The sequence below is a fragment of the Melozone crissalis genome, unplaced genomic scaffold, assembly GCF_028551555.1.
Source record: "Melozone crissalis strain CALT ecotype California unplaced genomic scaffold, PUWL_Pcris_2 ptg000004l_1, whole genome shotgun sequence".
In the NCBI taxonomy this organism is placed as follows: Eukaryota; Metazoa; Chordata; class Aves; order Passeriformes; family Passerellidae; genus Melozone; species Melozone crissalis.
Genome location: NW_026535782.1, coordinates 31,475,675 through 31,496,422, shown reverse-complemented (window position 1 = coordinate 31,496,422; position 20,748 = coordinate 31,475,675). Strand labels below are relative to the sequence as shown.

General features: G+C 36.4%; 1 protein-coding gene across 10 annotated transcripts in view; it reads left to right on the top strand.

The window, feature by feature from the left end:
• The window catches only part of PPFIA2 (PTPRF interacting protein alpha 2), a 289,129-nt gene that overhangs the window by 260,693 nt on the left and 7,688 nt on the right, over window positions 1-20,748 (top strand). For 8 of the 10 annotated variants that reach the window (XM_054279090.1, XM_054279145.1, XM_054279154.1 and 5 more), the window contains 8 exons: window positions 8,507-8,588; window positions 12,103-12,303; window positions 14,349-14,411; window positions 15,760-15,789; window positions 17,300-17,475; window positions 18,316-18,413; window positions 20,168-20,343; window positions 20,438-20,506. In XM_054279090.1, the coding sequence (XP_054135065.1) occupies window positions 8,507-8,588; window positions 12,103-12,303; window positions 14,349-14,411; window positions 15,760-15,789; window positions 17,300-17,475; window positions 18,316-18,413; window positions 20,168-20,343; window positions 20,438-20,506 (895 nt within the window). The remainder of the gene's footprint in view (window positions 1-8,506; window positions 8,589-12,102; window positions 12,304-14,348; window positions 14,412-15,759; window positions 15,790-17,299; window positions 17,476-18,315; window positions 18,414-20,167; window positions 20,344-20,437; window positions 20,507-20,748) is intronic. The other 2 variants (XM_054279165.1, XM_054279101.1) reach the window with 1 other exon arrangement.

Sequence of the window (20,748 nt, the reverse complement as noted above, 5' to 3'; positions counted from 1 at the left end):
AATTAAAAGTCCATTTTTCCCTGCTGTATTTTATTATTCTCCAACAAGATGCTCAGGAAGTGACAAGCCCCTTGGTGAGACCTACTCCTATCTACTCCCATCCTGGCCTTCAGGTCCCATAAATTGTCCCCAAGTGACGGCAAACTGCCAGCTCATTAAAACTACAAGAAAATTTCTTGCATTCCAGTCAATCCCCCTGTTTCTCTCTACACACAGCCAAAGGAGTACTCAGTGGAAAATGTAACAAACAGCAGTTCTGTTTGTTACTTCAGAAGGCTCAAAATTAAAAGCTTTTTCAGCAAAGGTGATCACATCAGTCCTTGCAATTAGCTCAGTAGAAAATGAGAATGAATCATGAATGCATATTCAATTCTAGTGCTACTTTCATCAGATTTGGTAATTTTTTTATTAACTCCTGGTACTTATATTACATGCCTTTGTTGTCCTTCCCTTCCTTAATCTTCCTGTCTTAATCTTCTTGTGTATAAATTTGTCATTTGTTTCCATCTCCTTTTCTGTGTTGCACTTTCTCTGCTCTCTCCCAGCTGTTTTGCTGATCTTGCACACATGAAAGCAAAATTAAAGTCCTCAAAAACAATGCCCTTCTGAACTGACTGAATGTCTGCAACCTCTTCTTAGTTAAACACAGAAAAGGTTTTTCATCTCAGATTTGTTACAAATATATCTACCAAGCATTTCTAGATCTCTGTAAATAATTTGTCAATAGAAGTGTAATATTTTGTGATGTCTGGGTTTCATTCAGGTCTATAATTTTCTTTTTTATGATGGCAACTACTGGATGATGTAGAAAGTTTATTATCAGCAATGACTACAGCAATCCTACTTTCTCCTCCATATACTGTACCTGTTATATTGGCAATAATAGGTTACCTAGAGGGCAAATCATTCATACTACTGGTGCTACTGATACAGTGTTAGAATGACTGCTGAAATTAAAACATACCTCATTCACATTAAAACTGCAAATATAAAATTTCACAATCAATTCTAGGTCATTTTTGACTACTTTGAGATATTTTGCGAAGATATTATTAAAGTGCACATAGAAAAATAAACCTTGGTATGTAATCCACTCAATTTTACTCTGTATCTGTGGTAATTTGGTTTGGGATTTTCAAGATTTTTAGGGTTACACAAAAACCCTTGTGAAATTATTCAAAGCTAAGCAAAAAGCTTTGATTTGAAAACCTTCTCCACATCTGCTGTGTTTACAGATCTTTGGCATGAATGTGTATTGTTGATGGAAGATGTGCTGTGCTGAGTGGTTCCTAATAAATAGCCACCATGAGTTTAATGAAAATCTCATTTTAACAATTTCATTGCTCCTCACAAGACCACTTAAGTTTTCTAAAGCATTGAAATATCAATTACAAAGGTTTCTGTAGTTATAATGGTGATATTATTTTATCTATCATACTATTTAATTTTTTTATGGACTAATATATGTTCATTAACATTTATGTGCTTTTTTTTTTCCATTCATCTCTCTTCATCTCATGAAAAGCATATCTGGGTAAGTTAAAATGCCATGGTTGCTGAACATATTAATCTTCAGCACCATGTTTATTTTCTGTGTTTTATTCCTACTTTTTTTTTGTTTTTCCGTGAATCTTATGTAACAAATCCATTCAGAAAACTGAAACTGAATCCATGCAAAAAATGAAAGCTTTCAAAGTACTCAGAATAACTGAAAACCTTGAAATCATTCACAAATTTAGGTCAGGACTTGTTCCTGAAGTGCTTGACAGAATGAGTTAACTACTTGGAGATAACTTCTGTATTTTTTTTTTTTAATAAACACATTTTGGGAGTTCTAAAGTCCAGAATCACAGACATTTGAGAGTTAAAGACAGTGGAAAAATTATGAGTTTAAAAAATGCTGTTAAGGCATGAATTCTGTTTAATTGAATCACAAAAGACTCACAGAGTATACAAACTTTTTTTTCTGTTTGAACACTCATGTTGTTTCAAAGCAAACATATATGCAAAAATATTTTATTTGTGCATATAATTTTACTGTTTTCTCTTTCACCAGTTCATTTTCTTCTTTGTTTTGGTTTTAGTAATTAACCTGATATCAAGTTTAAAATCTTCATGTCTTCTTTGATCTATTGTAGAAATTTTATTTCTTCTTGAATAAGAATTTGCAGACTTAAGGAGGAAATTTCAGAAGGTGAAAGGATACAAAACTTAGTTTTGAACAAGGGTTACCACAATACATTATAATATTTGATTATGAAATTGCTTTATAAAAAGAGATTTGATAACATTTGACCATCCTGGGACCACTGAGGGTCTCTGATGTAGTACAATACACACAAGATGGCAAGACTGTGTATTATGCAAGTCTGCTTATTTCACAACTGTTTTATTTGGTTTTAATACTAGCCCTCTGAAGATCTATTTGCCAGGGTTTGTCTTATCCATTCCTGAATGTCCTTCACTTAGCCAAATAAATATCTTCAGAAAAGAAGAACGCTGCCCTTCAGTTTGCCTACAGCTTAAATGTACACCTAACAGGCAATATCCACAGCACTGTTATCCTTGAATCTGGAATACTGTGGAAATTATACTTCCTTATTTTATAGATTTAAAAACATTCTGTTTATTACTTACATCTTGATTTCTGTATTTCAGTCATCTTTTTCTGAAAACTCCTTTAAGTTGAATACAAAACATTTTGTAAAATATTGGAGATTGAATTTTGTCCATTGTTTCCAGTCTGACCTGATATTTGATATCAGAAAGGAGAACAAGGGTTTCTAATAATTTAAAATCCAGATCACTTAAGTGTCAAAGTTCAAACAGGATCTGGCATAGTTTTTAATTAGTGCAGTCTTTAAATCAGTTGGATCCTTCCAGATTAAATTAAATCTGCATTGTGGGGCAATAAGAACTGTTGAGTCTCTCCCCAACCTCCCACTCCACTTCCTACTTTAAATCCATTTATAGTCTTGCAGAAAGTACATATGTAGAAAATGTGTCTTGAAAATGTTTCTATAGAAAATGTTTCTATATATAGAAAATGTAAGTTGATATTTTTATTAGATATTACTAACTTATACAAATTCAACTTTTATTTTTTCATGCAATGTCCTGAGTTACAGATTCTGGCATGTCTTAAATAGTTGGCAAATGACAATAGAAAGGATAAAATCTAATTCCAGTTTAATTCATTAGAAATCCTGTCTCCTCTTTTTTTTCAGACTTTGAATGTATGTTAGATTTCAAACGGCAGATGTGTTTAATCTTACCTTGAAATCATAGGATTACTCAGATAAATACAAGATATTTGGTCTGTCTTTTTTGTCTGGTTGTCTTCTAGAAGTCTATAATATGCAGTACTTTGTTATAAATGAAACATTTTAATATTGGTGATAACAATAACCATAATAATGTCAGTTCATAGTCAGAGGACCTGCTAGGTAAAAACCTCAATCTGTTTTGTATTTGAGAAAATGTCTGTGACTAAAGGCCATTTCACAATTTTCGTTACCCATTAGCCAAATTTTTAAATGAATTCTGCTTGTGTTTTAGAAACATGATCTGGCTCTTGACTTCACTGTGACTCCTTGTCAGTTTATCTCACATTTATGATTATGTTTTAATTAAGAGACGTTATATATTTTATGCAGTATAATATCCCTGAGGTCTTTTCACATGAACCCTATTAGATATCAGAGTAAATGCTATTACTTGCAGAAATATTGAGATCTGTGTTGAAGTATTGTTTACATTTCATCAAGACAATGTCTGGGTGTCGTGTATTGCACAGAGTGTTTGCATTCCGTGTGTTAGAAATCCTGAGCTGTCTTTGCTTGTTTGCTTCATGGGGGGCAGCCTTGTCTTCATGAAGAAAATTGAATGCCACTGAATGACACACTTTAAGTCAAGATAGCATTAACATCCTACACAAGTTCTATTTAAAGATTATTAATGTTTTTAATAAAGTTCATTGGGCTTTATGCAATAAATTGATGACAGCTGCTGATACAGAGTTAGAATTTCCTTGGTATGAGAGAATACATATGAAATAGACTTGCAGGATAGTAACATAATTTCACTCACTTTTTCTGCCTTCCTATTGCTTCCATGTACTTCTCCTGTCCAAGGGGTTATTGAAGCATTCAGAAGTCCCCATGCTATGGGACAGTTGTGCTCTCAGGTTTTTAGGTTGATCTGGGCAGTGTGTTGTACCTGGCTCATGGATGAGTGGTGCTGAGGCAAATGGCCCAGTGTTAACAGTGTCCTTAGCAAGTTATTTTGGGGAGGATTAAACATCAGAAGTCAGTGCTAGGACAGCAACTCTGCTTCTCCAACACACAGCTTCACAACACAACTTGACATTATGTGACTTTTCTTTACTGTCTTTAATAAAAATGTGAAAGCAGCCCACTTTACATGGCGCTCCCTAAAGCACACAAAGTATTTCTCAATGTTGGATTGATGTTAAACAGTTGATGTTCATGGAATTTCCAGACTTTACAAAACCAGGCCCAGAGTAATGATATATTTTAAATAGCATATTCCAGGTACTCCCATAATATCTCCAGGAAGAAGATTTTGTTCTTCAGCAGTAATAATATTATCTTTAAAAATATGACTTTAATTTGGAATTCATTCCAGTGGTAGTAAGTGGTTTAAACCCCCATCTGCAAAATAATGTCATTTCTAGTAATGCCTAATTAATGTCAGTCTTTCCTTATCAGCTTGTTTTCATATGCTGCCAAAAACCTAAGCAAGCATGGAAATAATTGTATTTCAATCCCCTTCCTCCTTGCCAATGCAACATGGACACATTGTAACATGGAGTACTCTTCTGACAAAGTCTGAGGAGGGGAAAATCCCCAGTTCCCCTGCCAGGAACCTTCTAAGTTAGATTGTCTGTATAATGCTTTCCATGATCCCCCAAACCCTGTATTTGTAATGAAGGGAAGAGGGAGTGGTAAGCTCTAGGGCATTTGTCCCTTCTTCCTCCTGTCATCAGCTGTATATGTTTGCAAGGAAAACTGAACTGCAGTTACCAATATTTTGCTTTGGGGTTCTTCTGTTTTCAGGAAGCCAGTGACTATCCCGTAATGACAATTGTAGACAACATCCTGTCCATTCTAAAATATTGTTTTCTATTCCAAAACAGGCAGGTCACTGGATTAATTTTTCAGCTGATTTGCACAATTGGTAAAAACAGTGCATATTTTTTCCTACATGATACTTTTAATTTATTGAAAGAGTAGATTTTTTTTTTTCTATAGTGCTAGTTCATATGACCAAAAAAAAAACGTGGCCACACCATTCATTAGGGTTTTCACTGACTGTAAACTTAAGAATGTATCTCTTAGTCAAAAAATAGAAATTCTGAGTTTAGGTTTGGCTCATAAAGGTTCAGGTTTGAAGGCTTGAAGGTTCAGGTTTCACAGATCTCCTAGTTTGTATTAAGAAGTAGTCAAAAACTAATATTCCAAAAGTAAATTATAATTTCCATGAACTTTACTATTGCAGTGCTGTTTATAAGAATCATCTGAGGAAGAAATCATAAGTTTTTAAGCATTAAATTCTTTTTAAGGCAAGAAAATATTATAAAAGTCCTTTTACTATCCTTCTGCATCGATGAGGGAGGCACAATGCTTATGATGGCTATAATTCATGTGCATGTCTGAGGATTTTTGTCTTTATGCTAAAAGTATTTTCAATTCAGAGCAATTTCCTTCTGCATGCAAAGGCCATTTGGGTTACGTTTATCAAACTAAAGGCTTTGGCTATAGCACATATATATATATATATATATATATTTATATAAATATATTTATATATATATATATATGTATATATACACTCACACATATACTTATGGCATCTCATTTCTGGCCTGTCCCCATTTTATTGAGCTGAAATCAGTAACCACAGCTCTATTTTCCTTTAGTTCTGTGAGCCAGACTGCCTCTGAAGTAAGAGAAGTGCTTTCCCACTCTGGGAGAATGTATTGGTTTGAGAATCACTGGAATGACTGTAAGCCTCCACACCAAGCCTCGGGCTGGTACAGATGTTGCAAAGTCACAGAAGACTCCCTAGAAATATGTGCTCTGTAATTCCAGTATAAAGGAACTGAGTTTTTCATGGAAGTGAGACCTTGAATTGCCAATGCCTCTTCTTCAGGCATCTCATTTTGTAGTTCCTGAAGTCATGCAGAGGTTTAACACCAAATCCAAGAGGCCCAGACTTCCTTCCCACCTCCTTGTAGTCCAGGTGCTGCTGCTTTCTTGCTTGGAGCAGGAAACCAACACAAGCAAGGAAGGCCAGTGACCCTCAAAGGCATGATCTCATTTTCTACTTAACATGTTAACCAGTCCACCTCTTTCAGCTGAGATGATTGAAGAGAATAGCTCAGATAAAAGAAACTCTGTGATCAGGTTCCTCCAGGGATGGACTTCCAGCTGCAGAGGGGGCTGCTCCCCAGGATTGGGCTGGTTGTAGGGAAGGAGCACATTGTACAGGGTTTTGTGCAGCCCATGCTGTGCCATGGGATGCCAAAAGTGGCCAGGTGAGGCAGAGACATTCCTGAAAGCTTGTGTCTCCCTAAGGATGGCCATGCCAGCTCTCGGACCTGGTAGCAGCAGGAGACCTGCAGTCCTGTTGTAGCATCTGTGGGAGGGACAGCACCACTGTACCACCTGCAGAACCAACCCTGAGGGAAGGCTGCAACCTAAATACCTCATCCACAGGGAGCTGGGATGTGGCCAAGTCTGGCCATACCTTAATTCTGCTCTCCTAAGCAGGCAGGTGAATACCTTTCATAGGCATTCACTACTTGTCTCCCTGGGAATATGGCTTTCCTGCATCCCCATTGCCTGCTGAAGGTGACAGGGTGTTCATGTACTCAGAGAGCAACTTCTTGTTTTACTGAGGGTTTTGCTTTTACAGAAACCAAGGATAGCTCCACAGTGGCTTGGGATATCCCAGTGACAAAGGAAAGGTCTGCTGCAAAGGCTGTGTGGGAGGAGAAGCTGTATCAATTTCAGTAATGCTGTCAAGTATTTGTAATGTTAAGTATTACTACAGCATAAGCTCAGAAAATAAAGCAGCTTGCTTTCCATAAATATTCAGAGCCAGGGATTTAAACCTGTATGCAAAATCTATTATTTGAGTTCTGTTTTCTGCTAAAGCCGAATTCACTCAGTGTGGCCCCTTGGCAATGCAAAAATCCCCAAAGGACTACTCCTTACAAATAAGACCACTCCATTGCTTTTATCTGCTGTGATTTTATAGTACATATATTTGAAAGGCTGCTGAGGCAGTGACAAATTGTCAAGGGATAACTGAACCACAAAGGCTGTAGTAATAAAGGAGGACAGAAAAAAATCGAAGCCATAATTCCAAGATTTTCTTGTTATTTGGGAATGTAAGCAAATTTGAATACTACATTAGCATAGTCCCTGTCTAATTTGTTTTTCACTACAGCTTGTTGCAGAGAGCATTCTTTTGTGGTTTGCTCAGTGGGAGGCAGCTGAAAGCATGTTGTTAAAAACCAGAAAAAAAAGACACTTGAAGGACTGCTTTTTCTACACCATCACCACAGTGGAAATGTCTGGTGAAATAGCAGAATGTTTTTAATATAGAGCATTTTCCTGGTAGTCTAGCTGACTAGTTTATATGTAACTATACCAAATATTTAGTACAGCCATATTAAAAGTATCAATTAAGCTTTGAGAATGATGTTTTACATATATACCAGTTTTAATCCAGAAAAACTGCAGATACAGAGATACAGGAGCTGGATTGGTATTTGATCAACTCAATAGACAGACAGACATATATATATATATATATATAAAATTGAGAAATCACATCAATTCTATAATTATAAAAATACATCAGTAAACCATACAGAATTCTTTTATATATAATAAATAATTAAAAAGATCCAAACATGGAACTACCAAAGATACAATCAACTCTTAAATAGCCAGAGATGGCACATTTAAGGTACAGAATAGCCGTACTGCACTGTGCGTAGCTGGTACAGCTGGCTTAGTGTTTCAAACACAAACACCTCTCACATCCAGCTGCATTACATCCATGCTTAGTTCATGTCTGGAAGTTGCCACTTCTGGGCCTTACTGAGTCACTACCAGATCAGAGATAAGTTAGTCTCAGGAGTCCCTCAGTTTTCTCTTCAGCAATGTCTGTTTTGATACCCCTTTATTATAGGGTATACCGATTTTTTATTGCTTTGGCTAAAGAAGAGAGAGAAACCTTGCCTTTTCTATGTTAGATGTTTCAAAGGATATCAGAAAAAACGAAGAATTGGGAATAGATTGAGAGTACATTCAACAGGAGAAAGAGCTGTATTGTTAACTGGTGTGTTCTGTGCTTTTTCTATGCCTGTCATTGTGCTTCACTGTTATTGCCCTTCACAAAAAGGCAGAGTTGCATCTTTTTGTCCCAGCACATAACTGCACATATTTACCGTTTCTTGATCCATTTTTAGACATGAACTTCTGGAAGAGGCTCGGAGGAAAGGTTTGCCTTTTGCACAGTGGGATGGGCCGACGGTGGTTGCCTGGCTAGAGGTAGGTGTTGGCCATAACTTGAAAATGTGAGTCACATTTGTGGATTGCTTCTGTGTCCTTACAAATCTTAAAAGAGACTGTTACAGCCTCTTCCTCTCCTGCTATGCGCTGTGCCATCAGCACTACGTGGGCTTTGACACTGGATGGTGTAAATTAGAGCCTAGAGCTGAAAAAAGTAAGTCAGAATTGCACAGTGGGATGAGGACCAGAAATGCGCTTGAATCCCAAAGTTTTTAAATCATTGAATTACTCAGCCTCTAAATGTCTAGGAACTCCACAGATATTTTTTGTAGAATGATTTGCTAATTTTAAATAAATGTGAAGAATTTGTAGCTTTCTGCATTTTAAAAACACAATGGGGAAAAAAGAGTTCCCCTCACCATTTTCACTTGCAGTGTGGGAGACCCAGGTTGAAATCTCCGATTTGATAGGCAGTGCCCTCCTATCTGAACTCCAATGCGCAGAGAGCTGTCCTTTAGGTACTTTGGAGGACCTAAACGAGTGGGGGGTTTTGGAAATCAAGAAGAAAAAAACATTCAGCAGAGCTGTCATCAATTTTGACAAAGTAATCAATGAATGTTTTAGGTGAAGGAACTACTCAAAAAAAACCGTACACAGATGCTGAGGGGAGAAGGCTGCAGAAAGAATGATCCTATACAAATCCACAGTCACTTTTATTTAGCAAGGCTGAAACACTTCAGTGCAGATACAAACTCTTTGTTGGCTCAAAGAACAAGTCTATTCCTTACTATACCATGCATCTCTACCTATTCACAACTTTCTCCTGCCTGCTCTAGCTATCATCCATTGATCATCAGTTAGACTTTGTGAAGTTTTCCTCTGCAATAGAAGAAGGAGATCACTCTCCAAACCTTTGACAGAAATAAGCCAGTGAATAAATTAAAGATGAGAAAAGAAAGCAGCTAGTGTGCACAAAATTTCAGCTTCACATTGGAATTGCTGAGGGTACCTAATGAAAAATACCAAATGAAAACTGCCAAAAGTCAATGCAAGCATTTGTATATGATCTTTGAAAATAGGATTATATCCTCATTCCCAAAAAATCTCTGTTAATATGGAACAATCCTTTATTTGGCCACTACTTTGCTTTGTCATACGACTTTAGGAGTTCTGTAACCAGATTTATATCAGTCAGAAATACTTAGAATTACAGTAAAGGCTGATTTGCTGGAGACATGGACATACAAAAGTCTGTAATTTCTGCATACCAATACCCTCATATTTCAAGGAGATCTGCAGTTTCAAGCAGTTTTTGACAAGTTAAGCCTTACTTTTTTTTCCCCTTGATTCTTCCCTGAAAAATAGGATATGCTTCCCACTGCCTAAGAGAGGGGCTGTAAAGAGAAATCAGGATCTGTGAAGTTCTTGGAGAATATGATGACAGTAGCACAGGAGAGCTCAACAGGAAGTTTAGGTCACAGTAGTAAGTGCAGATCGAAAACTGATGGCAAAAATATATAAGGATAGGACTAGTGTGTTTATTCTGTAAGCATCAGTACATTTCGTATTCTCCTAAAGAAAAATACGTGTCACTTCAACTACAGAATAAAGCAAATATTAAAGGAGAAAAATACTCACAATTTAGAAGTATATTATGAAATTTTCAAACTTCATAGGGCTTTTCAGCCTTAGCATTTATTCTTGTCGTTTGTAAGTAGCACAGACATAGTTGAGAAATAATTTAAGAATTTTGTGTTTTCTTAATTCTGGAAACGTATGTTGCTCTCAATATCTGAGTTCTCTGTCTAGAATTATTTCTGTCTTCTCTTTTTAGAGACTGTTCATGTAACATCGTTTTCTGCTAGACAGCTATTTTGTTAAAGAATTTACTTATTTTGTTAAAGAAATAATTTACCTAATGAGCAGCAAACAGTTTATTTCTGCAGGGTGAATAATTCCCGGTGTTTGTGCTTTTCTACTTTCCAAGTGTATGTGTGAAAAAAATTAATGTTAAAGTAAATGAGGTGATGAAATACATTTTAAAGCTATGCATTGTTTTTTCATGGCCGTTTAAGTGCAGCTGGGTGTTATCTACATTATTTTTGAGTTTTGTTTTTTGGTTTTTTTCTTTCATGAAACTTTGTATTTTGTAACAGTTTGTTGGAATCAGATCATGTTTTCAGGTTCAGACTAGCAATGGATGGATGGTAGTGTCTAATCCCATCTGTGGGAAGGACTCAAACAATGCAGTCATGTCTCAACCTCTGTGGTACTTCAGGACTCAAAGCCTGACTGAGCCTTCTGCAACTTGACAGTCAAGTCTGTTTTCCCTGTGACAGGGAAAGTGATCTAACAGCTGTCTTTTATGGAAATATTTCCCAGATAAAGTATAAACCTCCTAAGAACCACACACTTCTTCCCCCTATTGTGTCAAATGAAATGAAAATCCTTTCAATTCATCAATGCTTTCCACATTTTTTGGTGAATTTCTTCATTTCCTGGACCTTGTGTCCTCTTTTAGTAAGCCTTTATTAAGAGAAAAAACAAAAGACAGCCAATGGAATCAGCTAATTCTGATGGCCTATTTGATATGCACATAGCTAAGTGAATTTGTTTTCCATTATGTTATCCCTAAAATCTCAGGGATTATGGCATTCCCTGCTTATGTTCTCCTCACAGTCTTTGCTAAGCATAATGTACTTCACACCATGATTAAAAACCTCACATGTGTGATATGAAATTACCTCCTTTGGGAAAAAAGAGCTGTAGACACTGATATTCATGTTAATGAGGCAGCATAAAATGAGAAAGCTGAGAAAAACAAGAGTAATTCACACTCAGTAGGTCCAAATTTACTGTAAAGTCTGTCTCTGATTATTTGAACTGGACTTGGTTAATTTCTACTCAGAAGATAAAAGCTAAGAAATGTAAGATTGTGTGTCTTGGGTACACCATGTTAAAAAAGAAAAAGTCAAATTTTAGTACAAAAGTGCAAAAATTACTTAATTCCTCTTAGATGATTTTCTGTACATAATCTTACCAGATAGGCGGTAACATTGACTTGTGCCAGTACTTGGTCATTAAAACCTGGGAAAGGAGTAGTCCAGGCAATGGAGGCAGCTCTAAAAATAATTCAAAGCATGCCTTGCTTTAAAGTTCTGATTACAGTAAAAGCAAAAAAGAATTCACATGAAATCATGGCAGTTTCAAAGGTTCTGAAACAATTTTGTTCTGTTAGAGATTATGATATTCATACTTATTTGTGTGTGTTATCATGCTTATTCGGACTGATAGGTGTCCTGACAAATTAATTGTTTGTTATTGGTCATTAATTAATTGGTTATTAGTGGTCATGACACCAAGTCTGACAGTCTAAGAAGCTTTTGGACAACGCTCTTGGCACATGATGTGATCCTTGAGGCTGTTCTGTGCAGAGCCAAGAGTTGGACTTGACTGTGCCAGTGGGTCCCTTCCAGCTGAGGATATTCTATGATTGTAATTTCATTTGGGAGATGAAGCAGTGCTTTGGATGAAATGTCCTTTCTCTTGGCAGCTCTGGCTGGGGATGCCAGCCTGGTACGTCGCCGCCTGCCGTGCCAACGTGAAGAGCGGAGCTATCATGTCTGCTTTGTCTGACACTGAGATTCAGAGAGAAATTGGAATCAGCAATCCTCTCCATCGCCTAAAACTCCGATTAGCAATCCAGGAGATGGTGTCATTGACAAGTCCATCAGCACCTCCAACATCCAGAACAGTGAGTCGTGTTCAGCTAACTTTTTCTTCCCACTTCACCCTACAGGTGTCTGCAGAAAAACTTGTGTAGTACCAGAGTGGCTCTGTGATAACACACACTTTACAATCAGAGAAAACTGTCTAATAGAGACTCAGAACTACCTGTTCATCATTTCCTTGATTGTTGATTGCTGATGTTTTTCTTTTATCAGATATTCTTTTTTTTTTAAGTCATTGTTTTGATTATCCTTGATGTTATACAAATTGGTATCAAGCATCTTATTTGTAATTTTGCCCTTATTTTTGCCTTTCTCTTTCTTCAAATCATTTACCAGCCTAATCAGATTGCGTTTCTCTTTTTTGTTTGTTTGTTCTCTTTCTTTATTTCTTTTTTTAGGGTGGAGGGGAGGCAGGTGTTGGGAGAGGTCATGCAGGAACACAGCTCTTTTGAGTCTTTTTCCCATTCCCTCTTTTTGCACCCTTTCAAATGTTATCTAATACAAATGAGCTGGCTTTAGGTTCTTCATGCTTTTAAGAGAAGCAGTGATTGGAAGTGTGAGGGGAGCATCTGGAAAGTGGAAGTGGAGCCTGTACATTGAGTGAGGAAGAGAAAGTGGTGGCAGAAAGGAGGGAAGCAAGTAAAGATACTCAGAGATACAAGTCTGAAAGGAAAGGGGAATATATCAAAAAGAGCAAGGAAATAGATCAGGGGAGAGTAAGAATGAATGTGCTATATATAAAAAGCAGGAAAAAATAGGCTAAACTGATGAGGACAAAAAGAAACAAGATAACAAAAGGGAAGTTTTTAATGCTGAGATATGCTGATGGCAATGGAGATGCAAGAAGCAATGGAGACTAACAAAAACGGGGATCAGATGGTAAACATGGCACAGAAGTGAAGGACAAAGACTACTACTCAACTGGTGTAAGTCAGATTTCTACTAGAAAGGCCATAATAATGATTATGTTAATAATATTTCTATTTTGTAATATCTTGTCTTCATTGGAATTATGGAGAATTTTTTGTGGAAATTAGAATTCAGATACCTTTGTGACCTACATAAGTAACTGGGAAGCAGCACTAATGTTGCCATTGATTGCCCTTTTATCTTCATGTTGCTCATGTTCTTTAAATATTGTAGTTTGCTGTCTGATACTTTCTTCCCTGAAAACAGTTTTGTGTGTTGTCATGGTAATATTATGAATTGTAGTGGATTTCACCAAAGTAAAACAGTAAAGATTTAATATGATGTTTGAATTACTACACAAAATTAATTTTGATTTTAAGAGCATAAGAGGACATTTTAAAGCATAAAAGCATTTACACTTATGAAGTGAGGGAATTTTATGTTCAAGCTAAAAACATTGGGAATAGTTTTGCCTTGTTTTTTTAATTCTTCCTGCGTAACTGTGTGCACACAAAGCTGCCCTGCTCTGGAATGTTAATTTCTGAGTCTCCAGTCGTTCTGCTTCCCCTTTTTCTCAGGAAAGGAGTTAATTTATCTCAGGTCTCCAGAAAACACAGCACACATCCTTGCTCCCTCCCTGACTCTCCTCAGTGTCGTAGCAATCATTTTATGAAAAACAATAGGATGAGGATGAATAGTTTTAGAAGTGAATTTTCTTGACATTTTGATTTACAGAAACATGGGAGAAGTATTCATTATTTAGATTACAATATGAGCTTGTGACTTGTGCAGAACATTTAGGCTGGAAAATCTTTGGGAGCTGAAGCTTACCTGTGCACAGAGCTGTGAGCTAAAGGTTGCATTTGCCAGTTGTTTATGAAATGCAGCTTTAACTATGATTCTTTCCTTTGTGGCAGTGCTCTGCCGGATTTCATCCATCAGTTCTAGTTGTAATACTCCACCACATCTGTTCAGAAGCCGCTAATGAAAGATACAAACCAAGTTGTCTAAAGTTGTCTCTAGTTGCAGCTCGGTAGAGGCAAGAACGTGCTTGTGCTGATGGTGATGCGCTGTTAACTTACAGTGGTGCTGCCTTTCTTCTTTACCACTGCTTACCTAATGTGGATCCCACCTGCCCTCCTGCGGGCCTTGTCTGTAGCCCTCAGGCAATGTCTGGGTGACCCACGAAGAAATGGAAAATCTTGCTGCTCCAGCTAAAACGGTTAGTCATTCCACTTCCACTTCTAATGGTTTCAGTGCTCCAAAGAGAATAGGCCTGTTCCTGCTTCAACACAGGTGCCATATCTTCTGTAGGATGCGTCCCAAAGCATGCCATTAGAAAGTTGCAGGGAGTAATGAAATTGAATTTAAAGAACAGTTATATAATTTTTCAGCAAATGGTATTGCCTTCACAAAAATTGCACGACCCTAAAACCAGTATTGGACTTCCAAGAGTATATAATAGTTTCAGAGCCACTGTCAAACCTCATTTAATGAAATGAAATTGTTATGGTTACAGGTACAACATTTCTCCTGTAATCTTCTCCCTCCTCTTCTAAATGGTGTTTTGTATTTGCTGACATAGAAATAAGAAAAGGCTTGAGAATGGTGCATTAAACAACTTCATGTTTTCATTAATGCTGAGTCTTTTTTGTCCATACTTGGGTATTAATGATCTTTGATTTCAGACACACATGGAGAGTGTCATTTATTTATTGATTTTTGTCAAACCTCTCCCTTAACACTAAAGTAAGACTTTTTTTCAATTTGGAATATATGTAATTTTGATTTTGATTGTTAACATTATATCATAACTCTATAAATGTGCTTATGAAAGATGATGCCATGTTCCAGTGAGGTCTCTAAAAAATTATCTTCAGTTTGGCAAACTTTATAGTCATCCCAATCCATAAATGGTGGGAGAGGTTCTGGAGCTAAATTTTGATGCAATAAGGAATTGTTTCTTCAAAGTTTATGCTTTTTATAGTATTTAAAGTTTTTTCATAAGCAGTAAGGAAGCCAATTCTCATAATTGTTTTTTTTTTAGACTGAGCTCATTTCTACTTTTATTATTGTTAATAAAGATAAATGCAAATGTAACAGCACTGAACTGACAAGAAGTAGAGTTGATCCTCTTTAACTGGCCAGCCAGAAAAATAGTTTTTCCATAAAAAATGTTATGTAAAAAGCTCCTTTACAATACCTTCTCAAGAAGACATCTTTTTATTGTTAATGTTTTAAAGTCAAACTAGAAACAAAAAACTACATCCCTAATGCCCAAATTTTTAGGCAAGTGTTTGTGTTTTAATTGTGAAACTGTGAAGAGTGTTTAAATAATGCTGTAAAATTTCACCAAGATATAGTGATTTTGTATCTATTTTATGGTCTTGGTCTTACAATTTTCCAGATAGTTTAGCCCAGGACATTGCCACTGGCCAGTTATTTTATTTGTGCACTTTATGTGAATATTTTCATTTTCATTAACATGCATATGAAAATCACATCTTTTTATGACTAATTTTTATTGTCTTTTTATCTGCTTTACTAATTGCTTCCTGCTGATAATACAGAAGGAGTCTGAAGAAGGCAGTTGGGCTCAGGTATGATCTTTCATGTGACTTTTTAAAATTGAATGTTGATAATAATGTAATCGGCTGCATCAATATGCATAGTGGAATATAATATTGTGACAGTATTTCAGTGACTGAACTATGATTTACATATTTTAGAGTTCATATCTTAGAGAATATATTCTCTGGACAGTTTTTTTAGGTAAAGCAAAAATAGGTACATATATCGTGAATATTTTTCACAAAAGATATTACTACATTCCAGGGACATATTCTATCTCCCATCTAAAGCTGTGTTAAGAATTTTAGAGAGTAAGCATTTTCCTCATTTTTCAGAATAGGACAGTAAAATATGCCATGAATTTGAGAGCTAACTTTTCTAAAATCACACCAAATTTTTTTTAGAACAATTGTATAAATCACACCCAAGTTATCAGCCTACAAATACTGTCATATATTTTATTTAAAACTGCCAATTAGCTATATTTTTTAACTTTTTCTCTCTAATATATGCACACTTACACGATCTTGCTGTCTTTACTGATGACATTCCTTTTCTCTTCAAAATCTAACAAGAATGAGTTGTAAGGGGAGTATATTTTCCCTCATAGATAATATATCCATCCAGCATTTATTGTGTTATTCATTTATTTATGACATTAAAAACAAAATCAAAGATGTAGTTAGGCTTGAAAATGATTCTGAGCATGATCCTGTTTAGTTAGTATAAATTTTGCAATTTGTTAGTTTTCTATTTTGTCATACAAAATAATTTAAAAAAGTGAGATGTAAAAATCTATTTTGCATCTTAATAGGGAAGCTCATATAAAAATAGCTCCATATGCATGGCTCTTTCCCTTCCTCACCCTAGTGAAATTTTAGCTGAACAATGAAGCCTGGGTACAAGTTTCTAGGAGGAGCCTGGTTTGCTTCTATCTCGATTAATTTCTTGAGCTCTACATTTGATGGATTTAGGTTTAAACTGTTCACAGCTGAAAATATCTCATTTAAATGTAAGCCTGAGTGCCAAACAACTTAAATTAACTTTTACTCTCTAAAGGATTTCAGGTGTGTATCTATGAAGTGTCATTGGCTATTTATGAAATTCTTCTCCCCACAACCAGAAACAAGCCTTAGTGGATTACCTGGAGCCATGTTTGTATTACCAGTTACCAGTTCAGTTCTGGCATAAATATTCCAGAAGGTCAATTGAAAACAAGTAGGATTATGAAACACACATATTTTGATTGTGTAACAAGTCTGCTTGCATTTAAAACTCAAAATTGAAAAAAATTCCTTAAAACTTACATAATAAAACAAGATATAACAGGCAAAACTGCTATCTGTAACAAATATCTCACAGTGGTTTTTCCCTCTTCCAGTGTTAAAGCAAAGCAAAACCAGAATTGCTAATTTTTTTAGACGTAATTTTTTTTCCAACATAATTTTTTTCTTTGAGACATATTTTGTTTTCAGTCTGTGGTGCAGTCTTGAACAAACTCAGGAATTTTTCCCCCTCTCCGTTTTCCTCTCTCTGTAGACCCTGGCTTATGGTGACATGAACCATGAGTGGATAGGTAATGAATGGCTGCCCAGCCTGGGCTTACCTCAGTACCGGAGTTATTTCATGGAATGCCTGGTAGATGCGAGGATGTTGGACCACCTGACAAAGAAAGATCTGCGCGTGCACCTCAAAATGGTGGACAGTTTCCATCGGTACGTGGGCCTAAAAACTACATCCGTAAAAACGCTTTTGAGTCTGTTCTAGTGCTCAGTGCTGCTCAGAATAAAACCACTTTCTGTTGTTTTAGTGAGGAAAAACATACAGAAAAGAGTGGGCTGACTGTCAGAAATCTGAATTCAGAGAGATTCCTTTAGTAATAGCAACCACATTGCAATTATGTCTCTAAAAACCAAGATACTGGTACAGATAAATTTTGTAACGAGCAGGGAACCATTAATATGTCAATAGACTCTAGACAATACAGAAACAGTAATAATTTGAGTGGTGTGAAGTATCAGAAAGTGCTAGGCTAAGCTTCAAAGCCCTGAGATCTCATAATAATGAAAAGCTATTGTGTGTAGCACATAAAAGCTGTTAACAATACAAGCAATTTGACAGTTGTTGGGTTACCTAGGGATATAGCTAGGAAGTTAAATTGGAAATATGGAAATAAAGGCATTTAAACTTTAGGGAGAATGAGGTTTATGTGACAGGAAGTGGATTTCTTTTTAATATAATGTCTGATTTGTCACTTTTTAAAAGCCTGATTTGACAAAACATTTCACAGCTCACAAGGGCTGGCCTTTTCAGATCTTTTACCTCTTTCAATGCTTTGGGTTTCTTATGCTAAAACAGTTACTCAAACATACTCATTTTGTTTTTTCCCATTTCATTCCTGAAGTCTGTGGAATTTTTGTACCCTCTGTTTTCAAGATTTCGTACATGGGTACTATGAAACACCTCATGTGAATTTCAGGAAATACATCCTACATATGTTCCCATCTTCAAAATTATCTTTATTAACTCTGTAAATGTTTCTCTTTAAATAACAGAACAAGCTTGCAATATGGAATCATGTGTTTAAAGAGGTTGAATTATGATAGAAAAGAACTGGAAAAGCGAAGAGAAATGAGTCAGCATGAAATAAAAGGTGATAGTTCCTGGGAATGAATACTGGGAATGTTTCTTCTTTTGAAGCTTGACACTGTTAATCCACTGTCATGCCATTTAAGCAAAACATTTAAGCATGTGCTTTAAGCAAAACTAACATAAGTCCATTTTTTTTCAGAACAAATCCTAAATTAAATTGGGCACAGTTAAGTACTTTGCTGAATCGGGGCTGCAATTCTGAATGGTGGTTTCACACATACATTTTGCTAAATGGAGTTTTGGATATGGATCTTATCTGAACCTTTTTCAGGCTCAGAAGCACAAGGCCAAACGGTGTGCAGCTCAGTGGGATGTGCTGGGGGCAACGCTAAAAAATGGGAGCACTCAGGACCCTATGCCCCAGCTTTTGAAAACCTTTGCCTTTAATTTCTTATGTCAAAATGTATCATAGAAAATGCTGCTTGGAGGGTTGACCACTGAGGCAATTGATTGGTGCATAAGAATAGTTCCTAACAAAACTGGCCTTATTAGAAGATTTCACAGCTGATTCTGAAGATTTTTTTTTTCTGTGTAAAGCTCTCTAGAGCAGTTGCAGCTCACTGCATGGTTCTTTTTATATATAACAATTAGGCTGGCTGGGTTTTTTTCAACTATCAGAAATGAATCCTTTGATTCCTTTGAGCTTTTCCAGCTCTAGTGACTACAGCAGTTAGCAGTTCTCAAGGACAATGCTGATCAGAAGAGCTAAAAAAAAAAAGTTGTGCATTTGTTCCAGGCACATCATGGCATGCACTAATGCAAAGACTTTGCCTTGGACATGCAGGGTCAGTGCCAGTCAGCCCAAGTGGGTCTAGCTGGAGAGAGACATAGGGGAATTGGGCGTTGGTCTCAAATTCTAGTGTGGCTTCAGTGCTAGTGGCTTCAGTTCCTTCTAGGACAAGGGTAATAATGACCGTCATGCATTGGTCAGTTATTCATGGTCCCAGGTGGGATTTGGTCTCTGCCTGCCACTGTGTTTCAGCTGATCCTGACCCCAAAAAGCGAGATGCTCTCAGCCAGGCAATGGAGAAATCCTGCTCCCAGAACAGCCACAGCAGCTGGACTTGTAAAGGTTCAGGAATAAGCTCATCACTTAGTAAAGAAAACTCAGTACTATGTTTCCCACTTATAACTCTGAAGATTAGTATAAGTAACTTTTTCCTTCACTTTACAGGTAGGGCAGGATACTTTTTCAGAATAGCTAAATCCTCAAAAATGGTTTCCTAGCTGGTTTTGTTGCCTTAGCTTTATAATTGGTATGGACTTTAAAAAATCTAGCAGCTTTCTATACTAAAAATAGTTTGTCTCTGAAATAGTGAACTAATCTTTTACTTTATGTTAGTATGTGATAGGCATGTTAGTATGTGATAGGTGCTGACCCAACTCCCAAAATATTTAATACTCAACTCACATGTGAAGCCTTGAGGAATGGCTACTTCTTCAGTGCCTTTGCACTGTAAAGTCTTGCCTGCAAATTGAAAATGTGTATGTAGGAAGTGGGAAGAATTGCATTATAGAGATCCTTTCCCTCTGAAAGCACATTTCTCCTTTGGAAACATTATTACTTGAAGATAATTAATCACATAGAGTTTTTCAATAGAGCACACTAAAGCTCCATGAATAGTGCTGGCATTTCTCATGAATGAAATAAAGCAGTAAGACATCCACAGTGCATGCACAGCTACACACATGCACCTCTACAATCTGGAAGTTCTCAAGGTATCAGGAGACTGACCTGGTGTTATGTCCTTACAGATGTGCTGGTATGGAGCAATGATCGAGTCATACGCTGGATACAAGCCATTGGCCTCCGAGAATATGCAAATAATATTCTAGAAAGTGGTGTACATGGTTCACTTATAGCACTGGATGAAAATTTTGACTACAGCAGTTTAGCTTTATTATTACAGATTCCAACACAAAACACACAGGTAAATTTGCTTATGCTACTTCTGGTTAATCTGTACCCATTATTACCTTTTATTCATCTTCAACCATTTTAATTGTTTACTTTGGTATCTCTAGGCACGGCAGATCCTTGAGAGGGAATACAACAACCTTTTAGCACTAGGAACTGAAAGACGACTTGAGGAAGTAATTAATTTTATTTTCAGTATTTATAAAATATCATAGTAAAACATTAACATTAAATTGAATGCATGAAGACATGTTAATTTTCACATTGTTAAAGAGAGTCAGTTACAGCTTTAAAAAATTAGAAATACCCATCAAGGTTTTTAAAGTAACTTCAGCTTGGCTACATATTTGTATCATCTTGGATGCTAAATCTGACACTGCACTCTTACCTTAAGATGAAAATTTTCCAGAAAGGAAAC